General features: G+C 40.2%; 1 protein-coding gene across 2 annotated transcripts in view; it reads right to left on the reverse strand.

Moving 5' to 3' along the window:
• Positions 1 to 13872, reverse strand: part of pcxb (pyruvate carboxylase b) — a 291593-nt gene extending 277721 nt beyond the window's left edge. The window contains exons 1-2 of one of the 2 annotated variants that reach the window (XM_084924410.1): positions 13399 to 13872; positions 516 to 652 (exon numbers count right to left, since the gene is read on the reverse strand). In XM_084924410.1, coding sequence (XP_084780536.1) covers positions 516 to 652; positions 13399 to 13400 — 139 coding nt within the window. In that variant the 5' untranslated portion in view covers positions 13401 to 13872. Of the gene's footprint in view, positions 1 to 515; positions 653 to 2071; positions 2148 to 13398 lie in introns of those variants that run through there. The other variant, XM_084924409.1, reaches the window with a different exon arrangement.
• Positions 13873 to 22055: the final 8183 nt, after the last annotated feature.

Consider the following 22055-nt stretch of genomic DNA (forward strand, 5'->3'; position numbering starts at 1 on the left):
ATTTCTATTCAGACCTCAGATACCAGAGCGGGATAAATAAAAAAAAATTTATTTTTTTACTTTCATGTCTATTTTAGTTGAGCTTTGAACGGCAGTGACAATACCTCTGTGACAGTATGTAGAGCAGAAAATTCAAAAACACTTTAATACATAGACCCAGTACACAGCACAACTTCCGAGTAATGACGGCTGTGGCAGCAGCTCCACATTCATATCCAATATTTTTTTTTTTAGGTTAAAGCAAACAAAGCTAGCTTCAACAGCTACCCACATACAATGTGTGCTTAAATATTAGCATACGCCAAGGCAAACTAAATGCTGGGCATTAAAAATTAACAGATCCAAGAGTCTGTTCTTGCCTCAGGGAGACTGTAAATGTCATAACTTTTTTTCTTACATTATAAATGAAACTGCATTAAACTGTAGTTAATTTAACAGTGCTTTCAATTGCTTGTCTTCTTCAGTGGGAAATTATAACTGGTATGAAAAAAAAGAAAAAAAAAAAGCAGTCTTACCTCTATTGGCCACCATCACTTTCTTGATTGGTCGATACTCATTCTTCGGGGCAGAGTGAGCAAATCGGGTAAGACCATAAGCCCTCCGGAGAGCCAACACACCAAAGCCACTCCGGGCTAAAGTGTACCTAAACATCCTGAGAGGAAAAAAAACAACTGTTCAACTACACAAACAAAACAAATGCAAAGTAAGAAGACAGGAGCAAAATATTAAGATAAATCTAACACATGCACAAGGAAACAAGGCTCTTTTTTTTTTTTTTTTTTTTTAAATGTAAAAAACAGTATTTTGGAGATCTGTGGTTCTCACCAAAGGAGGTGTGAACCACATTTGGAGAAATTAAGTCTACAGAAGCTCCCTCTTAAGCTACTGCTGAGCCTCCACAACATGGCATTTTATTCAGAAGTGTTTAATTGTCCTTGAACTAATATTTACAAAGAGTCCTGGATTATTGAAGGATTCAGGAAGGGGGGGGGGGGGGGAAGGAAGGCTGTACAATGAGCAAATGGTTGAGGCCTGTGAATGTGATGGCTGTTGCTGGGGAAAGGTGGATGAGAACATAATGGATAGACAAGTATGAGAAATTTTGAATCTTTTTTTTTTTAAATTGGCTTACATTAATGTTTAAAACATATTTTGGAATTGTACAATGACACAGTAACCATTTTAGTACTAATAATGGATGACACAGTGGTGCCCATGGTTAGGTTATGGCCTCTATGGGTGAGGTTCAACTCCAGTCTGGGGCCTTTCTGCTCCCTGTTAAACTGAGCAGGCTCGCTTTGGGTACTCTGGCTGCCTCCCACAGTCCAAAAAACATGCAGTTAGTGGAGTTCAGCTAACTGGCGATTTAAAATTGACGATGCCTGGCGCTCTGCCTTAGCCTCGTGACTCCAGGCTGCACCATGCTTCTCGCCTTATTCGGGGAGCCTATGACTCCCTGCGACCCAGAATTGGATAAACAGAAGAAAATCGATAGATACTAATAACAATTTTAAAAAAAAATAGTCTCAAAGGATAAGCTCTAGTTGATTAGTTACAGCATAACTTCGTCCAGGAAGCCAGACTATCATTAAAAAAGGAAACTGAGGAGGCGGGAAAGCCAATCAGCTGCTGCTCTGCTTGCCAGCAGCCAATCAACTGCTATTGTGTCCAATTAACGACAGTGAGTTTCTGGTGCGTTTGTGCAGTTTCTCTACCAAATTACAGCAATAAAAATGAAGACTAATTACCTAGAAAAGTACAACCATAGAAACTATGTTCTGTACCAGACACACAGATCTCCCTTTTTTTTTTTTTTTTTTTTTTTTTTAATATAAAAAAGTCAATAGATTTCTTACAAACATACACTAGCTTTGTTCCCTCTGAGCTAACAACGGGTAACAAACACACAACCTGACAAACCCACCAGTCATCACAACTAAATGGGCATTAAGCTACTGACTGTTACGAACATTTAGCAGCACAACACCAACAAACCAACAGCCGCGTGAGCGCCACATGGCACAGGCGCCCATACGCACGTGCATGAATGTGCAAACCGTGTCACAGCTACCTGAGCTTGATGAAGAGCTTCTCATTCATGTGAAGAGACAGGCAGAAGAAGTTCAACGCTTATGAGGCAGCCAGCCTTCTTCTTTAGGCCAGACCTCAGCCTGCACGTCACTAAAAGTCCTTTGCTGCCACACTGTGGTCAAACGTCGGAACTACAGTCAATTAGGTCCCCTTGAAAGAACAAGTATCAATTTGCCAATGAAACAATAAACCAAACTAACGGGAATAATCACTGCATTTGATTATTAAATGCACTGATTATGTAATGACTTAAATGCATCCTTCGAGTCTCATATTTGTCCTAAGCCATAATATTATTTGTATGTGAATCCAAATATCTTCAATAAAAAATTTCTTAAAATTCAACTTTGCATTGACAATAAACATATCAGAGCCACATGTCACTACACAGTTATTTCCTGCTTTACTGTGGACAATTGTTTGTTTCTGCTGAGATATATGATGCCATTTTTCACACTGCACTACTTATGTAGACAAAGTGCTGAGACACTAGAGCACCAAGATACAGATCTGGATAAAGAGTTAAAAAGTCGTTTTCTACTCACGTTCTACTGTTTTGGAAATACTTTTATCACACACTATAAATAATTAGCATTTAGCCGAATTAGAAAAGGAATAAATGAGACAAGAATCGTTCAATAAGTTAATGCCTTGAAGCCGTCTGTAGACACCGTGCAGTGGAAACTCAGCCTGAAACCAAATACTGCATCTACACAAAAACAACAGGCACACCTGAAGAAACAGATTCAGTTTCCCAAGCCCTGAATACTGATCGGGCCTAACAACAACAGACTGAAAAAACTGGATCCTTTCCTTAAACCTTGTAATAGTACCTCTAGGTAGTCTTGAACTTTAGATTTTAATTCTTTAAACGCCATAAATAAGCCTTAATGACAACAATCACCATGAACCGGAAGCAGCCAATGAGCAACAGGCTGTGACTGTGAAAATGAAGCTCAGGGGAACATATATAAAGACGTCATATTACGTGAACTTTCCACTGTCGTGTTATTAAAAAAGCTGTCAGATAAGGGAAGCTGTGGAAGTCATGTCATGATGAAGGCCACGAAACATTTTAGAAATAAAACCTGCAAACTTGCAAAGCTGCAAGGAGGTTTAGCGCAGTGCTCCACTCATGACAAAAGTCAGTATACCAAGCAACAAATCCGGAGCAATGATCTTCAAAATGCTAAACGAAGCTCTTGTAATAGCTTAACAGTCCACTGACCTGAACCAGATATCGCACACGTGTAATCTCCAAGGAAGAGCGTAACATAAGCAGTTATGATGATGTGAAACCAGGATATTTTTCCAAACAGGAAGCTACCAAGTACCTTAAACAAATAAACTCTGGAAAAAAAATCTGCATATTGTATATATTTAGTATCTTATTATATATAAAATATATACAATAAAAACAATATACAATATTGTTTTGTCTCCCCTAAAGATTTTGTAGCAATTAAAAGCACCGTTCAGGAACATAAAAAAAGATACTGAAAAATACAATAACATATTTTCAGCCGGCAGCCTAATCGCAGTTAGTTTAAAGTGTTGTCTGTCGTCTAAAATTCTCTTTCATCTTTAAAAATCTGGAAATCTTTTGAGCAATCCCAGCAGAGGGCAGAGGAAAGAAGACTCTGAACCCAAAACACAGCATGTGATGGTATAAACGGATTTAATGACTAAAAATCCACCCGAATCACAAATCATCCAAGAAGACAGCAGCAGACCTCTTCACTTCAACAGCTCCACTGTAAGGAGCTCATATGACACACACTTTTTTTTATTTGTGACAGTACAAATCAGGCCTTGAGACAAACACTTAGCTAACAATCATCTACAACAATTGTGAGAAAAAGGAAATCAAAGGTCATCATTTGCTCTCCACATGTGTCCTCTTCTGTCGTTATGTGAGAGCATTAATAAACTGCTTTGCACTTCTCCGTCTTCCCATCTCACTCCACTAATAGATCACGCAGCCAACAATGGCAAATGTGTCCCAGAAAGTGCGCTGTGGTATGACGAGAAGATACTGGGACAGTCCGGCTGTCGCACTAAATCTGAGTGCAATTTTGGTTTTGGAGAGCGTGAATTATATTGCTATTTTTGGCTCAGGGACTGACTCAGATACAGTTGTCCGGTATGAGGAGCTCCTTCAAGTGCTATGAAGGGTGCTTTGGGTTCATACTAAAAAATGTAAGATGAGCAGGTAAATAAAACCGGGGGCTTCGTGTTCCCGGCATGTGGGAACTCACAGCTGGAAATCTTGTTTCACTCTGAGGCCCGAATCAAAGTTAAACACAACAAAAAAACTGAAAGGAAAAGCACAGACGTGTACTTTTCCTGAAACTTGCAAAGCTTTTCATAAATGCTGTCTTTGCAGCGCAGACATTGCATGTTCTCGCCGGCTACACACTCGGCAGCAGTGTTTGGAGAAAGGAATACAATGAGGGTAAATACAGCTGCACGAGCGCTCTATGAGACAACTCTAGCTACGTTTCTTTGATCCGTCAGCACTAATATAAAGAGCAGATGATGTAACATTATGAGGTGTGATCACGGTCCACCTTATTGTCTGAAATACAGCAATCAGGCATTGCTTTATCATGAAGTGCTGAGAAACCCAAACCCCACGTTATACTCAAACATGACAACTTAAAGCTGGAAAAGGCAAAAACTGATAAAAGACAAAACCCCTGAATTTGGGCTGGACAGAACGAAGGAATAGCCAGTTCAACACAGTGTATCGCAATATTAGCCAATATTTTGTAACAACACTGCTACACCAAATACGTATCCTATTATTTCAATTGTAAAAATGATGAACTTTTTAGTACGAGAAGAATATAATCGAATTCTCTTTCAATCCACCAGATGGCGCTCCTTTTTTCTAGTATGGTCTTCGAGGTTCTTCTAATGAGTTTTCTTTCCTAGTCAAACAGGGACAAACAGGGACTTTTTGGATTTTGGATTTCTTAACAAGGTCAACGGGGGACAGATGTGACTCACGGGATTTGTAAGGACCGTCGTGGAAAACTACGAACATGAGCGCCAGTGTCACACGCCACCATCCGATGATGGCAAAGCAATGACTCACTCGGGCTTGTTAGTTTCTCGCTCAACCAAAAAAGTACTGAAGATTAGACACACTTAGCTTAACAAAGCTTCCAAAGACCCCCATTAAATCCTGTGGGTAATGAGGGTCTGTCACAGATTGGAGGCAGTGAAACCCAGGTATGGTTCCCCATGGACAGGGCCGTACCCAGGCTCTGCTGAGGCACAAGTTGAGGGACGTTTAAGTACCAGAGAAAGGGTTATATTAACTTGTGACATAAGTCTATGTGCGATTATTATTGAATACATAATTATTATCTGTAATAACATTGTATCATGAATTAAGTGTCATGATAGTACTGTGTAATAGAGTGTTTATTATCAGGACCTAAACAGCCGTCTTCCTGCAGCTCTCCTCTCTCTATTCTGATCTGAGCCGATAAGTAACTGCACAAATATTAGAGCTCTCAGCTCTAATATCAGATTATTCAATTTTTCAATCCCCAAATATCAGTATCGGTATCAGCCTTAAAATTCTGTCACGTTCTACAACACAAACATGGGTGTTTATTTTAACCAAGCTCACCCAGGTTGAAACTCTCCTACTTAACACAGAACACCACCCCATCTTATTTCCCCCATGGACTTTTTCACTCTTTATACGAAACACCTGATCAGGTTTAAAGAGGCACGTGACTGGCCAAAGTCTGCTGTCGTGGGCTCAATCTTCTAAAGCCTGAAAGGGAGAAAGCCTCAAGGAGGTGAAGGAGTTGAGCTAACTCTCAGAAATGTAATATTCTGAAAGACTGTTATGGATTTTTGTATGATAACAACCAAAACATGGCGCCTACGTTGCATACACACACAACAGGTGGACAAATTAAGAGCACTTTGACGCATGACTTTAACTGAGGGAATCCAGGCAAAATCCGCTTTATCAACAGGAGCTTTTACAGGATTAAACGGCATAAAAGTGTTTTGAAGAAGCTACAATTTCCACTCTACTGGAAGGGCAAAAAACAGAAGACCAAGATATAAAAAACCCATACATTCTGGTATCTTCCCCTTTTTCCTATTTATTTATATACAAAGCTAACCTTTTCAAGATCCCTTTTTGTAGTAAATAGCGACCAAGTCAGAGTTCAGAACCACTCATGTTATCCAGGGAATAAACCTGCTTACATTAACAAAACACTGACACATCAGATACATCTTGTTTTGCAGTTTATCAAGTACTAGATATAATTAAGAAATGCATTTTTTTTAAATCATACAAAAAATGACATTTTCAATTATTCTAAATGTAATTTCAATATAATATTCACAGCATACCTGAGAAAAAAAAACAGAGCCCTTTCCACTGGCCTTCTAACAGGCGTACAGACAAAGGAATGTGACCTTCGCCTTTCACTAAGTCTAAAAAAATGCACGGGATTGTTTTAGTTTCAGATATGAGCAAGGTTCAAAGAATTTTTAAAGCAAAAATCTACATGCTGTTTCATTGTGGAGGCTCCAAACCAGCTGCAGGCCTCTCACTCCTGCAGACTGCTATGGTATGAATGTCGGTAGTACAAAAACTAAAAACACAGTCAGTGAAAAGTTGCAAATAAAGTAGCGAAAAACCATCAAAGGATTTATTGTGTCAAGTTAGAGGAACTACATTCATTACGAGACACTTCATCTTGGCGGGTCGAGCGCATTTAATGGTGCTGGTTTCTTCCAGGTGTATCACGTGCTTCCTGTCTTTTCCTGATTTCATTCAGCACACCTCACGATGAAACACGATGCATTACACCAGTGTGACATCATCTGAAACAACTTTAGCATCAACGTTTTCCCTAACTCAACCCCGACCGTATACAAGTACTGAAAAAAATAAATCCCAGCTGGAAAGCTAAAGTGGAATAATAGCTTCATGCCAAATGTACTCCATGACCTCTTTCTCTCTATTGTAAGTCTCCAACTCTCTCTGTCTCTTCCTCTCAGTAGTTACAGGAGCAAAAAAGGCACAAGCACAAACATCGTCAATAGCTAACGTGGTCTTAAATTTTTATATTGGAAAACCCAGAAAAATCAGTTCAAGAAAAATGTGTTGCCACATGCATGCATCATCCTGTCCTCAGAGAAGGGTTATATGGCTACTGAGTGAAACCTTTGGGTGCTAGGCAGCTTAAAAGCACCGCAGCGACTTCTGGTTCATACATTAACTTCTTGGAGATCAAAGTTCAGCTCTGTTTTGTCTGTGATGTTGTGACACACAGACACACATAACTAGTTTCGACTTTGCCCTGCTTGGGTAATCGAGGGGCAAATACATAGAGTGAGCTATCCACCAGAAATTGGGCAATAACAAACAGTCTACCTTTCGGCGCTTACAGCATTCAGGGTTGTCGTTAGAAGAAAAGGATGTGCTGTACGTGATGGACTTCTGTTGATGTTCACTGGCTGTTGTGGGCTCATCAAAAAAAAACAGGACTATCAAAAAAGCTCAATGCAAGTGCGTACATGTGCAGCTGCTGAAGTGGCAGGCATGTACATGTGTCTTCTTTCACAGCGCTTAACCCTCTCGGGCTCAAATTAAGTTTTTGTTGCTAATGCACAAAAGAATACCTGCAGTGGTACTTCTGAGTAAAAAAAAACTCATAAAATATGTATGTGGGGTAATCAGGCTGTTAGCTTTTAACTGTTTCAAATCTGCAACGCCTGCCTTAAGAGGGTTAAATAAATATTAAATAGCTGCGTTTTCTCCTCTGAAAATATTTTCTTTGTCAAGCACTTTGTGATAAACATAACTGAGCAAAAGCATCAGCTGTTTTTTCAGTGAGCCTTCCTCAAATCCAGAGCAGGTAGCCTCAGTGTGCTCAGCATAGTGGCGCGCAAACCGATTTTCCACCTCCTGCAAGGTTTGAGTCGCTATCGTAGTGGATCTCCAGAGCAGATAAAGAACCAGTTGCAGCCCGAGATGGTTGAATTGGAGTACATCCAACTCTGAGGTCAGAAACTTCCTGGGAAGCATTGATAACAAGGAGTGCAACAAGTGAACCAGCAAGCAGAACAGAAGATTGACTGCGGCTAACTGATTAGCAGTGAAACTTACAAACTATTAGCAAGGAGACAGTTTAATAGTTCTACTAATGAAAACTAGCGATTGTGCTTCCTAGTAATTAGCAGTTAGAAAGGCATAAAAATAAGCATTTAGTCACCAGATATATTCTAAGTAATTACCAAAAGAGACTTTTTTCTTTTCTTTTCTGTCAAAATATGGCTAAATTTAAAATATTTCGGTCACTGCAGGTACAAATAATCTCTCTGAGACAAAAGCTCAGGTTTCAAACTGCTCTGACCAGTTTCATTTCTACTGTTGCGTTCCACGAAAGTCGGAATTTCAGAACTGCAAGTCAGAACTCTGAGCTGGAACGCCACTTCCAAGTCGGAGTAAAGCCCACCGACACCGACTGCAAAATCCAAGATGGCAGCAGTGTTACGTAAAACTGCAAAACTTGTAATCAGTAGCATCACTGCGGTGCATGTATAACTTGCTAAAAAATAAAGAAACAAAAGAAATTGCATTGTGCTGTACTGATAGTGATGCATACCTTCCTAAGCAGAAAAATTATTCTTGCTTTTTCCAACTTTACTACTAAAACGCACTCAATTATGAAATTGAGCTCCAGCATCAAACTTCTGAGGTAAATTTAATGGGGTCGATGTGTCCCCCTCAGCTATCAGCTATACTTTTACAAATGTTATAAATATTAAATCCACCAATTCGGTCATGAAAAAGTGAAACACGCACATGGCCAATAAGTTACTCCAGTAACCACCAAGTTAAATCCAATAGCAGCAGCGTGACTGAGGAGGACACTGATTCTGGGCCATGTGCATGTCAGACTTTGGGAAGCCCCCCCATATGTCTCTTTGGAGCTAAAAGGAGGTCAATCTTCAGTTTATTCTGCTCCTTCTTAAACCAAGCACTCCAAAACTGAAAATAAAGTTGGAGTATTCTGCACTCACAGTCGACGACCCAAACTGTCCCAGTGTGTGGTGAGTTTGTTAATCCACTTCTCCACCTTGAGAAAAAGTCTCTCCTTTTTTGTTTACTCTGCTATCAAAGACTTTTGCACTGTAACGTGTATACATGCCTTTATCAGCCTACTATGTGTGTATAGTTGTAACTTTGTATAACAAGTCGTGATGTGCTTTAAAGATGTTGCAGTGTTTAAGTTATACAGACTCTGTTGAGGTACTGTTTTAAATATACATTTAGACTTTCTTTACCAGGCGCCTTATGTTATTGCATGTGTGACTCCAAACACAACTTAATGTCAGAATGTGTTTAGATGTCTGATCTGATGTGAATCCAGGAAAAAGTCCAGCTTACTGATGTAAAGAAAAGGCAATAGTTAATTATTCTGTTTACTTACAGGAATTTAATATTTTATACAAAGCACGATGTGGTGTGTGAACATATGCGGGAATCCAGCTTAATACAAATAAATCAGCTGCAGGCTGTTGTGTGGAAATGCACCTGAAAAACACCTATTTTACAGTCTGCAATCAATGCCCTCATCATGTGAGCTAAGACTGAACTAAACAGGTTTCAACAGAACATTTTCTCACACCCACACACACACACACATACACAAATCTTTCCCCGAAGACATAAAGCAGATTCACTTCGATCCAACGATTCCTGAAAAAGTAATTTTTCATTAGCCGTGATGGAGAAAGGCAGAATGCACACCGAATGGAAAATGGATGTGCATTCAACCACACTCCCTTCCCTCCTCTCTTCCTTCTTCCACCCCGGCACTCTCCATCTCTGCCCCACCTGCCTCTGACCTGATAGGCAGAAGTGATTACTCTGTTTGTGTAAACTGGGACAAACCATATCCGGGCTCTTTAAACAAGAGCGTTTACAAGAAAGAATAACACAGAATAAAGATCAGCTGCATCAGAGCAGCAAGCCCTCGTAAACCAGGCTTCAAAGTTATTGTCAGTAACGTGAGCGTCACGCAGCAGGAACAAGCTTAAGGTTTGACTCTGTGGGGCTCATACCATAAAGGTTAGATTATTGAACTTGTGGAAAAGTAAATCATGGGTTTACCCAAACAATCAAGTAGTTTGGGATACAAGAAACACCTGTGATCATTTAAGTGGACCTGGAACATGTTTTAATTAATGCTGCATAAAGCTTCTTTAAATTAACTACTAAGCAGACATTTAGCTAAAGTGTAATCATGGACACGAACTTGAATGAAGCACTGTTGCTTCACAGCAAGAAGGTCCTGAGTTCAATTCCACCCTCAGGTTGCTCTTTCTGTGTGGAGTTTGTATGTTTTCCCTGTGTTTGTGTGGGTACTCTGGCTTCCTCCCACAGTCCAAATACATGCGGTTAGTGGGGTTAGGTTAATTGGTAACTCTAAATTGCCCATAGGTGTTAATGCGAGGGTATGTGCCCTGTGACAGAGTGGCGACATGTCCAGGGTGTGCCCTGGGTTAGCCCCCTGCGACCCTGACAAGTAAAAGCGGAAGACAATGGATGGTATAACATGTGGTGCACTGAAAAGACTTGTGAGCTATGTGAACCTGCTGGATTTTACTTTGACTTTCAGACACTTTACCAGCTGAGTCAACAGGATGGTCCGACCCCCCGCTGCTACACGCTGCCCCGTGAAGACCTACGATGTACTGGTGAAACATGATCTCTCACATAAATCCTAAATTTTCACGTTACTTTCACTGATCAATTTAGACGCTCTTTTGAGAACCTGCCATTTATTTTCAGCTTTTTCAGGACTGACTTCTCATTTATATGTCGATTTTATTCTCAAGAAAGGTATCTGTGATGCAGTGGGAGCAATGATGAACACTGCAAAGGAGAAAGCTCTCGAATTGTAGAGAGGCAGTGTGCAAAAAACAGCCTATAGGTTATATTACACTAGTCAAGTGTGATGTAACCTATAGGCTGTTGTTATACCTGCATCCTATCCATTTAAAATCCCTTTTATGCAAAGTCCTGTTTCACACTCACCAACCAAAATAAGAAATGTTAGATGAAAGCTCTCCATGGCCATGTTCATGCATAAACTCCAGACAATGTCAAGAGGATCAGGTTGAGACACTGTCTGAAGTTGTTCTTTCTCACACAGAGAGAGACAACAGGTGATTGTGCACATCTGCTCAGTGAAGGAAAACACAACTGAAACCTTTAACAAGCACACAAAATCATCTTTATATCACATCCCTAAGAGGGTAAATTGTAGAGTGGCAGTTTTTGATTGCCAGTTTAATGGCACCGCTTGTTGACTCAGCTAAGTGCAAATGACTGGATGATGCCTTGGCGGCAATTAAAGGAGAAAGTCCAGTATTTTTATATGAATAATACAAGTTATCCATTCGCAATTACATGGAAACCCCAACAACAGGTCAGCACTCCAATTAGCTGCTTGAAAAACTTGTGCGGAGGATAAGGCAGGTCAGCACACATGCATACTGAAATACACAAATATCCATCCGTCTTTTGTCACTTGAATTTATAAATGCATCAAAAGTTACGTTGACAATTTCTATATTTACCCATCCATCCATTCTCTTCCACTTACAGTTTAAGGTAACATCGGGGCTGGAGCCTATCAAAGCTGTAATAGGGTGAAAGTTGAATACGATTTGGACAGCTCGCCACAGCTCGCAACAACTATTCACACCAAAATTCACAACTATGTGCAAGTGTAAGTCTTTAGAATTGCCTTTTAACTATACATGCATGACTGTGGACTGAAGGAGAGAGAACATACTCCACACAGAGTCACCAGCAACCCAGGGCTGTCATGCTGTGAAGCAACAGTGCAAAAATGGCAACAATAAAAATATATTTAATACAAATTGCAGTTGTGTAACCTGGAAGTAGACAAACATGTGCTGTGAGACAGAAGAATGTTGATGCCACTTTGCAAAGTGCTTGAGTCTTCGCTGCACTTTTCCTTGTGAACCATTTAATTTATTAGAAAGCATTTCAGAAAAGAGTACTTAAAAGGCACCTTATACCTACGACATATCAGTAAAGACTTACGTCTGGAAATATAATCTCCTGTGATCATCCGAGACCTCCAAATATCCCCTAAATCCGTCACCGCAGCACAGTTAAAGCAGGAGTGTCAGCTGGCACAGTTGTCTAAAGTGCATGTCTTCATCAAAAGGGGCTAAGATGACTTTGCAGCATGCCTTTTCAGTTTATTGCACTCACAACAGCTCTAAAGGTTCTGTGTTGCTACAATTTACTGCAAAATTGTCTTTTTGAGAAGCTGGAGGTGTCAGTTATTGGAGGAAGATAAGAACTATAAACAGAGTTCTTAAAGATTTAGATGTGCGCTACTTTAAAATTCTGGATCACTTTCCTCCCGTTGCTCTGTCTCTACTGCTCCAAAAACTACCATCAAGGTGAAATGAGTTCCTTCTGAAGGATGTACAGCATTTCCTGCTTATGACTAATCAAACTTGCTGACTTCCTGCTGGGTCTCCCTGAGCTCTGGGATGGGACAGCTGTTGGCATGTACCACCGTGTGACGCAGAGTAAAGGTTGTTTTGAGGATGAACAAACAGTCCAACATCCACGGGATCAAAGGTCAAATATGACAGGGAACAAATTTCTGCATTACAGAATCTGTGAGGGGAAAAACAAAGTCAGAGCTCCCATTTATGTGTGGCTTACACGAAAACAAACACATTGTGCAAGCTGCAAGTTTCAGCATGTAAACAGACGTCTACTCTTTTCTTTACACAGAACTCCATCTGCTAAAGGACTCCTGCAGTTTTATATTATACTGTCTATGCAATGCTAGCAGTGATGACTTTTCTACGCCTACTGCAACTGTCCAGTGAAACGAAATCTCAAGCCTGAAGTTTCTGTGTGCACATTTGAGTCGGTTATAAGTCAGCTATGAGTGTGTGACTGTGTGTAACTAACAGAAAGCTCCTGATTAAAACGTAAACGCAGTTGGTACTTCATGTTCTGTTTCAGGTAAACACGCACACGTTGCGCATGTACCTGTGTCACAACTGTGCAGCTAAGACCGTGGTTTAAATCACACTTGCAACACGTGCCACACTTAAGTTACTTTAAAAATTAGGCCATTCAGTCACTCTCGATTAATCGATCAAAAGTCAAACGCAATCAATCAATGACAGCCGAACAAACAAGACTCATTCATACTCTCTCACACACACACGCTTTAACCCTTCAGTACTCACATGCTGGCGTTTTGACGGTGTCAGTGAAATGATGTGAATCCGCAGCTGAGTAACCGGACACCAACTGTAAACAGTCGACTATCAGAGAGTGTTTATGGTTGTGCGTCTGCTTCTTTGCGTGCTAACCTCACTCACACAGTTACAGACACACTGCTGCTGCTACTCGGAAGAGGAAGAGAGTGAGCAGAGAGGCTGGCTTGTGTGTACACACAGACTGGCACCGCACACGCAAACACAGAGTCACTTTGGGACAGCCGAGCTGGCGCTCAAAGATACACACTCTCTCACACGCACTGGCTCTTATGTGTAGAGAAGAAGCTAGGACTCTGAAGCTAGTTGCTAACTGCTTACTGAAGCTAACTTAGCTAGCAGCTGACACCGTCCGTCTCCGACTAGCGGATATATGGAGTCTGCTACTGCGCCTGCCTTCTGCCGTTAATCTCCCTCTCTCTCCTCTCTCTTCCATAAGCGTTCATCCCTCTCTTTCACATGACGCAACCAGGCGCGCCCCCCTCTGCTCTCAGCCAATCACAGAGGGGAATATGACAGCACGCAGTGAGCGGCAGGGTTTAAAGAGCTCAGACCGGGAGACCCCTACGTAAGGTTACGTAATTACAAGGTAACGCCGTAGTAACGAAGGGGCTATCAGTGTTGTACCCTTACAGCTCATCAACGCAGGAATAGCTCAGGTGTTAGGAAAGGAGAATGCAGCCACAAGTTTCAAGTTTGGGCAAATGGAGAGTAGGGAGAGTATAAATAATGGGCAAAGGATATAAACTTAGCACAAAAAGTAATGACTTTTTTTGTTTGGTCGATTATTTCTTTGCTGCAGGGGCGATTCTAGGTTCAGACTCTTAGGAGGGCTCAGCTCCTGATCATGTCAGCAGTGCCGAGCAATTAATATTAATGGGATATGCTGTTTGCAAACCTAAATTCAGTTAGATACACATTACAATGTTACACTCTAAAGCAACCTAATTAATTGGATGACCTATTGTAGTAGAGAGTAATTCAGGGTGAATAATCAGAGATTTCAATCTAATCCACCCGTTTTAGGGTGGAAACTTTAGTTATCAAACCCCAGGCAAAGGCTCGGTTATTAAAGAAAAAAAGTTAAGTTAAAGTTAACGAATTATCTGAGGTAAAGCAGATAAGATAAGAAACATGCACAACATTATTTCAGTCTCTTAAACACATAGAGGCACGCCACCAAATCATCAAGAACTTGAAGTAGCATTATTCAGTACAGACACTGGAAAATCACCCACCTCAAAGACCTGTACAGCAGGGGCGATTTTAGCCCATTTTTGGGGGTTCAGCACCCCCAAAAATGAATCAAAGCACCCCCAAAGATTTCTTACTTTTTTGACAATATTTGCTGTTTGTGTGACACACTGCTAAAAATATAAAAAGCATACAGTACTTGGTTGAGACGTAACATTTTAACAACAAAAGTATAGATACCCCCCCCCTCCCACAATGGTTTGTTCCAGCTCGCCTCTCCCCTACTCTGGCTGTAGCGCCGTTGCTTGCTGCCAGAGCGCTGGTGGCTGAGACGCATCGGAGCGGAGGTGTTAGTGCCTGGCTTAAAACAGGACATATTAGCTGCATTTAACCTTCAGTTACTCTTTATATAGTTAGGTAGGAGTCAGACCATGTTTCTTTTTAGCTGAAAAACATTACACCAGGTAACCTGGGTGTAATGTTTTTCAGCTAACTTGTTTTCCGGTGATGTTTGCTACCCTACAATTCGTCCTACACTGCAGTAAAATCAGCGACATTTGACCGTCCTGTTGCTCCCACTGAAATTTATATAGCCTATTTAAAACTTAAAATTGTCAGTAGCCTACTGTTGTTACCACCCTGTTTTAAATCGATACTAACTAGCTAACTGACCGAATGCCCATTAACCTTATAACTCCTGTTGTGTGTGTGTTTTGGGGCCACCCTGGGGCGCACACATGTCAGTGCGCCCCAGGGTGGCTGTGGCTACAGTGTAGCTTGCCAGCATCAGTGTGTGAATGTGTGTGTGAATGGGTGGATGACTGGATGTGTAAAGCGCTTTGGGGTCCTTAGGGACTAGTAAAGAGCTATATAAATACAGGCCATTTACCATTTTTTTTGTACAGACAGACAGACAGCCAGGTTCATAATGGATATAAGGAAGTTGGGTTTTTTTTTTTTAAAAAAAGGAGCCACATTCAGGTAAAAGTGTAAAATCAATTGATCCGTCAATCAAGAATAATGTTGGATCAGTGTTTCAATATTTATATCTTTTATTAGATGTTCATGTGGTTTGGTTATTTGCCTTTTGGTTGAAAGTACACTGAGAGAGGACCTTTTGTTAGTGATCTTAATATAATTTTTTTCATATTAATGCAATTTTTCATCTAATTGAATACAATCTATTTGTGTATGATTGTCAGTCCAAAGAGGGAGAGAGGAAAGAGGGAACGTGAGGAGAAAGTACAAGGTCAGGAAGAACCAGGTAAGAAAACAGACAGGGAACAGTGACAGGCAAAACAGAAACTGTTAGACTGGCAAAGAGAAAAAACCTGATTTTACTCACACAATCAGGAAGTTGTGTCCTCCCTATATTAAAGCTGCTAAACAGAATCTGCAAAACAAACTGGGTTGAAACATTTTTGACCCTCTTTAACAACATTCCAACATAACATTATCATTGATTGGGGAGATTAAAATTAATGATATATTTTTATGTGGTTCAGCCACAACTCTACTAAAACCTCAGCCAGTAATAGGTAGGCCAACTTTTAGACCATCCAGTTGTCTGTGTGACTGCCGCAGTACGTGCACCAAATTTGCGCACTATCAGAAAGTGCCAAACAGCCCTGGTGGAGTGAGGAGCTGTAAAGAGAAGCAGATGCTCTGTTTATATTCTACAAATGTTTTAAGCTTGTTTCAAAGATTCTGCACTGCAGCTTTAAATGTTTCCCAAACGCACACATACACTTCTCAGTGTTTCTCAAACTTTTTACAGTGTGTACCACCTGATAAAATGTTAAGCTCTCCCAAGGACCACTATGAAAGCTTGAAACTCATAAATCTTACAACACAAAATTAGTATTATTAAATTAGTAAAATTAGTGTCTGCAGTAAAGATTTTTATTTGTAATGATTTATTCTGTTTTGGGAGTGTTTTTTTATGTATCTGTATTATATTAAACACACACATTAAAAGTGAATCTCTGTCCAAAAATGCACTCAGTTTACTTTATACTATGAGCATCATTCATTATTGTCCCCCAGTAATTAAGGTTAGGATATGTATTTTTTTTTATTCCAATCCATTCTTCGTTTGCAGCATTTAAATAACCTTGATCAGATTTGATGGTTTTGTTACAGACTTTTCAAAAAAGTGTTTTGCTTTGCAAATGTGGGGATTAAATTGTGTTAAAATGTACAAAACAGTGATGTCATGTTTTGAGACGAGGACCCAGGCACAGAGAGACTTGATGAATTTAAGAATCTTATGATTTATCTTGCCTGGCTGCTTTTCTAGCTGACTTCACTATTCGTTCTTCTTGTTCTTGTACAATCTCTCTGTCCTCCATCCTCCTCAGTCAACTAGAAATTAGAAAATGACAAAAATATAATCTGTAAGGAAAATCATTTATGGGTTAAGCAGCAGAGTCCAGTATGTGGGTTGTGCCCCTGGAATACTAGCTTTTTTCTGCCGATGCCAAACAGCATTTTCTGCTAATTTGAGTTTCTGGTTCCCCAGGAGCTGACAATAAGGTGCCCAATTAGCAGCACCAGTATGGACCGTGATGTATCCAGATTCTGTCTACAGCAAATGGATCGGAGGGTTAAAGTTTGCAGGAGATGATTAGAATACTATGCAGACTGCTGCACTGATAAGGTAACAGGTTTTGGTGGAGGCAGTGTGAGGGTGTGCAGCGACTTCGTCCTCACTGGAAAAATGACTTCAAACATCTACTCCAGTTCGAGTTCAGAACCAGAATAACCTGTTTGGCGAGGCAGAGAAGATCCTGCAATCTTTTCATGGGTGCAACACACATACTCAACTCTGCTGCTCTACCCACAAAGGTGGTTTTTTTTGTTTTGTTTTTTTACAAATGTAGTAGCATTTAAGGGGAAATAAAAAGGTTTTCCAATGTTATAAGATTATTTCCAAGAAGCATTGTTACAAGAAAGAAACAATCAACCAAACAAAGTTTACTTTCCACTTTCTGTGCTAAATTTATATTGAGACATTTCCAGTTTGTTCTTTTCTTACACATTTTGTTCGTCTCTAAAGACAAGCTTACCTGGCCTGTAAGGAGGGAACTTGTGAATGAGGAAAGAGCTGAAAAGGACCGGATTTGATTACAGCTTCTCGAAATGGTTCTTTGTACTCCTGCTTTATAAACTGGACAATAGACCTCTATGCTTTTATCCCAATCATCATGCACTACGCACAGACAGGACTTGTGCAATATTTAGGCAATGAAACGTGGTTTTAGGGCATCTGTACAGCACCACAGTGGATTGTAAATCAAATAATCAAGATGTGATTAAAATGCAGACTTTCAGCTTTAATTCAAGGTGTTCATCAAAACTATTGCATCAGCTGTTTAGGATTTACAGCCGTTATTATGCATAATCGCCTTTTCAGTGTCTCAAAAGTAATGGTACCAGTACTTATGACCCTGAGTATATCTAAACCTTGATCTTAATTTAAAAGACAGATATTTTGATATCTTGACATATCAATGCTTGCTTTAGCTAAAAATGAGAATAAAATAGCAATTTCATGTGTTCTTCAAAGAAAAGTTTGTAATTTGTAGGATTTTCTGTGCCTGTCTGCATTTGCATGTATCGATGTGAGGACGGGAGTTGAGACACACACACACACAACAGACGCAATTACATACGTGTTTGTTTCTCAACATTTGTTTGCTCTGTTATCGGCCTCAGATAACAGAGTCTGTGTCAATGACATTCCTGACAGGACGCACACAACTCCACCAGAGTTATGGCGGGGCAAAGCAATGATTTCTTAAAAGGCCTGTAGAGAAGTAAATACTGAAGAATTCCTGCTCACAGATCATCCTTCATTTATTCCAGGTTTTGTTGGGCTCTCTATCTCCCCTCTCTGCCAGTCTCTTAATGTTTGTGATTAATATCATATCTCCTTTACAAGCAGAGCTCCACCTCTTAGATATTCCAAGTTGGGCAACCACAGCAAGCCAAGGTGTAACAGCACCAGCGCCGCTGTAGCTAGGCCACACTGGGCCAAGCCAAAGGAATGTTTATGGGGTCCTTTTCCTGGATAAAAGGGTCTTGATGAATTTTATTGCCATGTTGTGGACTTGTGAGCTTCCATAAATGCCAGAGAACAGATGAAGGGTGTCAGTACTTATTATCCAAGTGATATTTTAGCCCGGGTGGACAGCTACTACACTTTGTGCTGCTAACTATTCAGAGTGATTAAAACAACCACAGATAAAGAAAGTAAAGATTAAAGTAAAACATGTTAAATGTTTATCAGTGTTTAACCGTGCCAAGTTAGCTGAGGGTGCAGCCTACTGTTTCACTGCAGGACAGACAGGCCTGTGGTGCCAGAAGCTGATACAGTAAAATAGAAGGTTTTCTAATTACAAAGTGATGCTTGTGCCAGCTAATACATAATAGAGTCCCCTTTCCAACTGTGTCAGTGACAGAGTGCGCATCCATGTTGTATCTTGTGATAAAACTTTATTATTTAAATCTTTGTTCTCAAATGCACTCATGAGTCCAAAGTAAGGGCAAAGGTCAAACGGGGGTGAATTGTTGTGTGAGCTGTCACAGCCATTTAAAGTCACTTTAGAAGTGCTTTCATTGATCATCTTTTCTACTTAGTTTGGACTCTGTCGTTATTAGAGGTGGAAGGATCGATCCAAATATTGATTGTATCTATCCCAACATTAGTATTGGTATTCAGTGATGGGAATAACGGCATTACAAGTAACGGCGTTACTAACGGCGTTACTTTTTTCAGTAACGAGTAATCTAACTAATTACTATTCCTATCGTTACAACGCTGTTACCGTTACTAACAAGAAAATGCGGTGTGGTCGCGTTACTATTTTTTAACAAACAGACGGTTGAAGCTGTGTTCAGTTTACCGTAATCTGGGCGCTACAGCTTTAAGCAGCTGCGCGCGCTCCCGCGGACGGCAATCACTTTCTGCCCGACGATCACTTTTTGGCAAAACACCTGGAGCTAAGAGGGAAAACAATCGCATGAGTGCTGCTGTTTGACTGAGGAAGAATAAAGTAGTCGTGGTAAGCCAATCACACGACCACTTTAAGATGACAAAGCAACAAGGTGATATATACCAGTTTTTAAATTGTGTTGATAGGCCACGTAAAACCAGAGTCATGATAAACAATATATACCGTGTTTTTTCCTCAATAGTTTCGTCATGTTTACTGTCTAAGGACAGTGCTAGCAAGCACTCTCTGCTTATGACCAAAATATTTAAAAAAAAACCCAGCCCGTTCATTTTGGTGGAAAAATGCACCATCGACCAATCAAAAAATGATATGGCAACATGATATCTGATTGTTTAGGAAGAGGGGGAAGTTTTAGGAGTGACGGCGAGAGAGAAAAAGACAGCAGAAAGAGGGAGAGCGAGTTTTGAGATGTGAGAGATTTGTGACGTTTAGCGTGTTTGGAGTGTGTAGTTAATGTGTTGTCTTGTGTAGTTAGTGTGTAGTGTTATGGATAGTTTTGTGTTGTGTGTCAGAACAATGAGGCGACTGCTGTCTCCAGGTAGAATCAGGAGTGATACACCTGCTGCTGTCAGACCTGCAGGTATCAGGCTGTGATGTTCTCCTTTATACTGGACAGAAATTATTTCTTTGGAGTGGCACAAATAATTTGTGTTGCATCTTATTTAATGTAGAACAGCTGATTGTTCTGTAAATAGTTTGAAGTGGTTATTTAAAAAAGGGTAAAAGGTAAATGGCTGCAAATAACTTTGTTGTTTGCAAAACTTGTGCATAGGATTTTAAAATTGACAATTTATATTTGCATTTAAAGTTATGAAATATGATTCATTAAACATGTTTGTGGTTGTTACAGTAAAAAATATATAAGCTTTTCTACTCTGATTTTATGTTTTTTGTCTGATTTTAGATCAATTGTGTTAATACAGTATGTCAAAATGAAAACATAAGTGTAAAGTCAGACACGTGAGGTTGTGCTGAAAAGAATGATACCAAACAAGGCAAACAAACAGTTTTTAAAGGTGAAATGTAGAGGAAACATCAAAAGTAGTCAAAAATGGCCGATTACACCCTGGACCCCAGAGGGTTTAACTTTTTCTTTTTTTTTTAAAGTAACGCAATAGTTACTTTTCAAGTAATTAATTACTTTTAGAATCTTGTAACTCAGTTACTAACTCAGTTACTTTTTTGAAGAAGTAACTAGTAGCTATAATTAATTACTTTTTCAAAGTAACTTGCCCAACACTGTTGGTATTGTTGGCACCTTGATTGTCAACGAGACTGCGTATGATGAGAAACGTCGTGCAGTTTTAGTGCTGAGGCATTTCTATGCCTGTCACAACAGCAAAGTGACTGAACAAGTTGTTTTTTATTTACCGTTTCCATTGTGGCCTGGGAAAAATAGAAGCACGCCACATGAGAGAAAGCTGGAACGGTTGCGATGTGGTGGGGGCTGCTCGCTATGAATAGGCGAATGGATACTGCTCAGAAACTTGTTTATTCTCTCCTCAGTCCCACTTCTCTGTCCTCATTGGTCTGCTCCCCCTCTCCCCATTATCTACAAGCCAGTGCACTCTCACTTTCTCTTACTCGTTGAAAAAGGCCAACACTGTTGCTCCTGCTTCCCCTTCTCCTCAACATAAGAGTGAACGAAAGGCTCATTTTGTCTCCCCTGCTTAATATGAACCTGTTTCATATTAGAAATATGATGATAATGCTTTGTCTCTGCAGGAGGATATGTGCAAAAGATACAGAAAGGAGATACAGCTCACACTCTAAAAGTAGTTAGACGTCGTTATGCCAAAAGAAGAGCAGACAAAAATGTGCCAGAGATGTTGGACTTTTGTCAGGAGGAGGGAGCGTTTCACTTCAAAGGCCTTTGTTAACTATTATCAGGGGCAAAAACAGGGTCAAGCATGGAATTCTCCAATACGAATACATGAAAAACGAAACAAAGATATTCAGTATCACTGAGTACCTGCTCCCAAGTGTTTTAAACAAGTGCACCTAGAAGGACAGAATGATATATCCACGAACAAACAAACAGGGACCCTTTGTAAACACACTAATCGCTCTGTTGATGGTAATAGTTCTCACTAAGATAGCGGACCAAAGAAAACTCAGCACCTGGTGGACCAAAGCTGACCCAGTCGCTTGAGAAATAAACACGGGACAGAGAAAAGAAATATGAAAATCTGCTTTTTCCGAGTTGTCTTTTTGTGCCGTTTTCAAAAAGACAGCCTTGGATGGAGGAGTTTTAATATCATCCTTAACCCTCGCACAGTTTCTCTTTTCCTGTCAGTTTCTATGAAAAACAACATGCACTCTCTCCCTCACAAACACACACTTATGCACACAGAGTCACTGTAGTTAACCATCAACGGGACAATTGTGTGCACTCAGACGGCTGTAAGAGAGAAG

Source organism: Perissodus microlepis, chromosome 3, assembly GCF_051167445.1.
Source record: "Perissodus microlepis isolate ML-2025 ecotype Zambia chromosome 3, ASM5116744v1, whole genome shotgun sequence".
NCBI lineage: Eukaryota > Metazoa > Chordata > Actinopteri > Cichliformes > Cichlidae > Perissodus > Perissodus microlepis.